Source organism: Lycium barbarum, chromosome 1 (genome assembly GCF_019175385.1).
Source record: "Lycium barbarum isolate Lr01 chromosome 1, ASM1917538v2, whole genome shotgun sequence".
Taxonomy (NCBI): domain Eukaryota; kingdom Viridiplantae; phylum Streptophyta; class Magnoliopsida; order Solanales; family Solanaceae; genus Lycium; species Lycium barbarum.
Genome location: NC_083337.1, coordinates 126,198,238 through 126,203,482, shown reverse-complemented (window position 1 = coordinate 126,203,482; position 5,245 = coordinate 126,198,238). Strand labels below are relative to the sequence as shown.

The following is a 5,245-nucleotide window of genomic DNA, read 5'->3' as shown; positions in this document are numbered from 1 at the left end:
GTCCTGCTGCTCCAGCTCTGGCGCCACAGCAGCATGAAGCTCCGCTGAAGTGGAGGCGCAGGATTATTAATTGACCACCCCAGCGGTGGGGCTACCGTTTAAGCGGTGCCGCCACAGCGATCGTTAGACCGCCACAGCGGTTGACGAGCAGTTATTTCTCTATTTAAAGCTCTAACTTGATCTAATATTCATTTTCCAAAATCTGCAGCCGTCACTAAGGGAGAATTCTAGCCCTAGAGACTTAAATGTTAGGAAGGTAACTCTCTAAAACCCCTCATTTAATCCTCCTTTAATTCCGCCTTTCTTCTTGTACCATTTGTGATTATGGTAGAATACTAAATGAGGGTTCTTTCCCAGATCTTATAAGACCCCTTGGGTAAATAGTAATGATTGACCTAGAATAATTACTGACTACAAGATAGTTCTTTTATTGCAAACCTAGACTTAATAGCAAGTTCTAAGCCTAAATCTTCTATTTTCCTAAACGGGTTAATTGTTAGAGGCTAATAATGACTTATGAGAATTAGAAAGGTAAGTTTGACCTAGGTAAACCTTGGTTTCCATAAAAAAGATGTAATAGCATAAACACGAATCTGGATTGAGTATTTTAGAATGATGATTTTACCCCTATGACCCCGGATTCCTCATTTGTTACTTACTCGAATGCATCCATCATTCCTAGACCTCTCGAATCTATAAGTTTGCTACGAAGATGGAAGATGGAATCCAAGAGGATGTTCGCGCACTTGTTCGGCCCTGAGGTAAGTTACGGCTTCCTTTCCTCGGTAGACTCCAATTACACACACACACACACACACACATATATATATATATATATATGTGTGTGTGTGTGTGTGTGTGTGTGTGTATTAGATGAAACGGAGAATGCATGTATAGGATTTCGGAGATTGGGATGGAAACCTGGGTTGGTACAGTTATGTGATTTATGTGTTCGGGCTTGTGGCCTGTAGACTCTCTAGGTTCATGTATTGGTGTTTCCTTGCATATAGTGGAATCTATGTAACTTAGAGGGCTAGTTGTATGGCACTTGTCTTATACGTCCTATCGATGAGGATTTCATGTATGAAGTGAATGATCGAGTCATATGTTTATTGATATTGAATCATAATTTGGTACTAAAGATGATAAATGAGTTAATGGAACATGGAATGATTCTATACTAGATGCTTAGTGGTTGAACTGATGAGTTAAGAAGCGTATTTTATCATATGTTGATGTCGTAAGGAATAAAGGCATGATCTGATGTTGTTGACTCATCTTGATCTATTTATTTGATTCGCTGACCTGTGAGACATTGGTAATTGTGGTTAGTGATATATCATGGATTTTATATGCGATACTTACTCGCTCGATACTGAAATAAGAATGGTGATTCATTGTGGCTTATTGCGTAGCCTTACTATTGATGTTACTTATGTGCCATGTGTGGTACTGTTTATAATTATATTGCTTGTAGATATCACATTTCATCATATTCATACGCACTTCCATGATACATTGACATATGCATGGTTCTGGTACTGATAATGATATGTGAGAGAGTGTAGCCTCCGAGGTTTCTGCCGGAGAGCGTAAAAGAGAGATGAGTGTTTGTTGCCCGAGGTTTCTTGCCGGGAACGATGGAGTGTCTGATGCCCAAGGTCTTTGTCGGTATCGTGAGAGTGTGTTCGTGATCCGAGGTCATATTTCGGAGCGAGTGGTACATAGACTTCGCGGGTCTCCCATGGGTCATGATCGCCGAGACGTGGAGTCATTCCATCCGGGACATGTTGTACAAAGCTGCATATGCATTGCATTCATCCTACATACATTATTGCATTGCATTATATCTTGGTTTCTGTTGATCGCTGTGATACTACTGTGACGTACTGATTTAAATTGATTTTTTTGACACTCGATACAGTTGGGTTTAGTTGCTATAACCATAGGCCATGATCTTTAGTTACTTATATTTTGATACTAGTTGGTCCTGTTGTATATGTTTGGCTTCCTAAATTCAAGATAATAATGATTATCAGAATGACGAGATAACTTCCGGATTCTAAGAGTGAATAGTGCAATGGTAGTTGATTTGTGATACTTGAGCATAATTGTTTACTAGTTGCTAAGGTGAGTGGAATGTAGCTAAGTGGAGGAATCCCTAAGGACGAGTTATTGGAATAAGAACCGTATAATTGTTAAGGCAAGTGGTAAGTGATGTGTGAGGTTGACTTAGTTTTGCCTACTATGCTTATTTGTAGATTTTGTTACTGTTCTGTTCTTCTAACCATTGTCCGCCTATGATGCTTACCAGTACTAGTGTTGTACTGATACTACTCTTGCTACACCCTTTTTGGGGTGTAGAGTTTTTTAGGTTATGGATTGATTTAAAGTTTTCTGGAAGATGCACGATGCCTATCTAGAAGGCCTTCATCATTCCCATTCCGAGATGGAGACTGAGTCTTAGATTTATAGTTGTATTCAATATTCCAATCTTAGCCGCTCTTATACTAGTCTAGACCAGGTCTTGGGAAAAGGAGTCAGTGTATTGTTAAATTGATGCCAACACTTCCGCTATTTTTGGTTATATATATATATATATATATATATATATATATATATATATATATATATATATATATATATATATATATATATCGGTTTGACTTCCACTTTGATCATAATAGATCTTGAAGATAGTGAATTTCGTTCTTTACTTGTTTTGGGCTAAGGGTTTGCCTACCGAAGTGAAAATGGTAGGTGCCTGTGCAATCCTAAAATGGGTTGTGACACTCGCTTGTCAATACCACCAAGCTTGTAGATAAATTGAACCGTAGTGGTCGACTTTCCAGAGTCGACAATTCGACATGGCCAATGACCGCAATGTTTATGTGAACCTTCTCTTTACCCATGATGCCTAAGAAACTGAAAAATCACCACAATCATGATACAAAAGACTGGAGTTGTGATTTACTAAAAATATGCCTGGAAAGTGATGCAAACTTAAGAAGTTCACTGTTTTGTGACTCAAACTGCATATATTGAATAAAAGATTCTTAAAAATTAGTCGTTATTAATTAAAAGATCCATTGTTTGATTGTTGTTAATGCACTTAAGAAGTAACATTTTTTTCTATAATCAATAGATCTGAATTGCATAAGCATGGATAAATCAAAATCCAAAAGTATAAAACACCAACCTTATACGCAAACGTGTAAAGCAATATTGCATGAGCAAAAATAAAAGGTTATAAAAAGATCTAAAGCCATAGATTGAATCCAAGCACATCAATTTATACGAATATATAAGACAAATAATGTCGATTTGATCTCAGAATGAAAGCAACATAACTTGCAATGCCAATAATGAGTAAGAAAAACTCCAGAAGTCTTGTTCTCTCAATTTTCAACCAAAAGAAGGACCATAAATTTCATTAACAGTAAGGAATACCTCTCTCTCTCTTCCCTCTCTCAACGGTAACAACAACTCCCCACCCCACCCCACCCCCACCCCACCCCCTCCTTCCTGGCAGCGAACCACCGCCGGCGGGTATACTTTTCTGGCCAGGCCCCCTTCTTTTTCTCTCCTTCTCTCTTCTCTTCTCTTCTCTTCTCTTCTCTTTTCTTTTCTTTTCTTTGTTTTTTTGCCTCTTGTCTTCTCGTTTCTGCACTTGGAAACCTCCGCCAGTGGGTTTCCGGCGGTGAACAGTGCTCCTGCGGCGAACAGGTTTTTTGTTTTGAAATTGTTTTCACCTGGAGTTGGTACCTCTGGTGGCTCATATTAATTCATGTGTCTTTTAACCTTGTTAAATCTTTCATGCTACACATTCTTGACTCTTGACTTTAAATTCTTGCCTTTATTCCTTTAGCTTATAGTGTTATCTTTCTTGTCATAGTAACCTGACTTGCATATAGTCTCTTGATAACTGTGCTTTAGTATTGATTCTTGTTTGTTTTAGATAAATCTTTGATTTTCTTTTATTTCCCTTAGTAGCTATAGTGAGTGATGGTAGACTAGGGTCATGTTCTCGGTCGGGGACGGGGGCTAGGGTTAGAGGGGGTAAGTGGGGTCAGGGAGCATCTAGGTTGAGAGTAGGGTCCTGGAACATTGGGACTCTGACGGGAGAGTCCATAGAGCTAGTTAAGATTCTTAAGGAGAGGAAGATTAATATAGCTTGCATCCAGGAGACTAAATGGGTAGGATCTAAAGCTAAGGATGTGGACGGGTATAAGTTATGGTTCTCGGGTAAGTCAATGTATAGGAATGGGGTAGGCATTTTAGTAGATAGTGAGCTAAGGGACCAGGCCGTAGAGGTTAGGAGGTTCAATGACCGGATGATGGCGGTTAAGTTAGTTGTGGAAGGGTTTACCTTGAACATTATTAGTGCTTACGCGCCACAAGCGGGCTTGGACGAGGAGGAGAAGAGGCGCTTCTGGGAGGATTTGGATGAAGTGGTAGGAGGTATACCGCTCACCGAGAAGTTATTCATAGGAGGAGATTTCAATGGACACATCGGCTCAACCTCGGGGGGTTATGATGAAGAGCATGGAGGTTTCGGCCTCGGAGTCAGGAATGGAGGAGGAGTCTCACTTCTGGATTTCGCTAAAGCCTTTGGATTGGTAGTAGCCAACTCGCGTTTCCCGAAGAGGGAGCATCACTTGGTAACCTTTCGTAGTTCGACGGCTGTGACACAGATAGACTTTTTGCTCCTTAGAAAAGAGGATAAAGGTCTTTGTAAAGATTGCAAGGTCATTCCGGGTGAGAACCTTACGACCCAACATAAGCTTTTGGTGATGGATTAGGGGATTACGAGAAAGAAGAGGAAGAGGAAGAGGGTCGCGGATGACCTGCCAAGGATCAGGTGGGAGAGTCTAACTTTGGCGAGTGCCCAGGAGATGGGGGAGAAGTTGATGGCTATGGGGGCTTGGGAGAGTAAGGGGGACGCGAGCAGTATGTGGGATAGGACGCCGAGCTACGGTAGGGAAACAGTTAGAGATGTCCTGGGAGTCTCGAGAGGTCGTCGTGGTAGGCGACGTGGGGACTGGTGGTGGAATGGAGAAGTCCAGGGAAAGGTAGAAGCAAAGAAAGTGGCGAACGCGAGGTTGGTAGACAGCAAAGATGAGGAGGAGAAGCGGACGAATAGGGAAAGGTATAAGATTGCGAGAAAGGAAGCGAAGTTGGCAGTTTCGGCGGCAAAAACGACAGCTTTTGAACATCTATATGCAGAACTAGAGGACAAAGGCGG

General features: G+C 41.0%; 1 protein-coding gene across 1 annotated transcript; it reads left to right on the top strand.

Moving 5' to 3' along the window:
• The first annotated feature begins 4,337 nt into the window (after positions 1 to 4,337).
• Positions 4,338 to 4,802, top strand: LOC132613795 (uncharacterized). Its single transcript, XM_060328028.1, has one exon. It carries the CDS (start codon positions 4,338 to 4,340, stop codon positions 4,800 to 4,802), a length of 465 nt encoding a protein of 154 aa, XP_060184011.1.
• Positions 4,803 to 5,245: the final 443 nt, after the last annotated feature.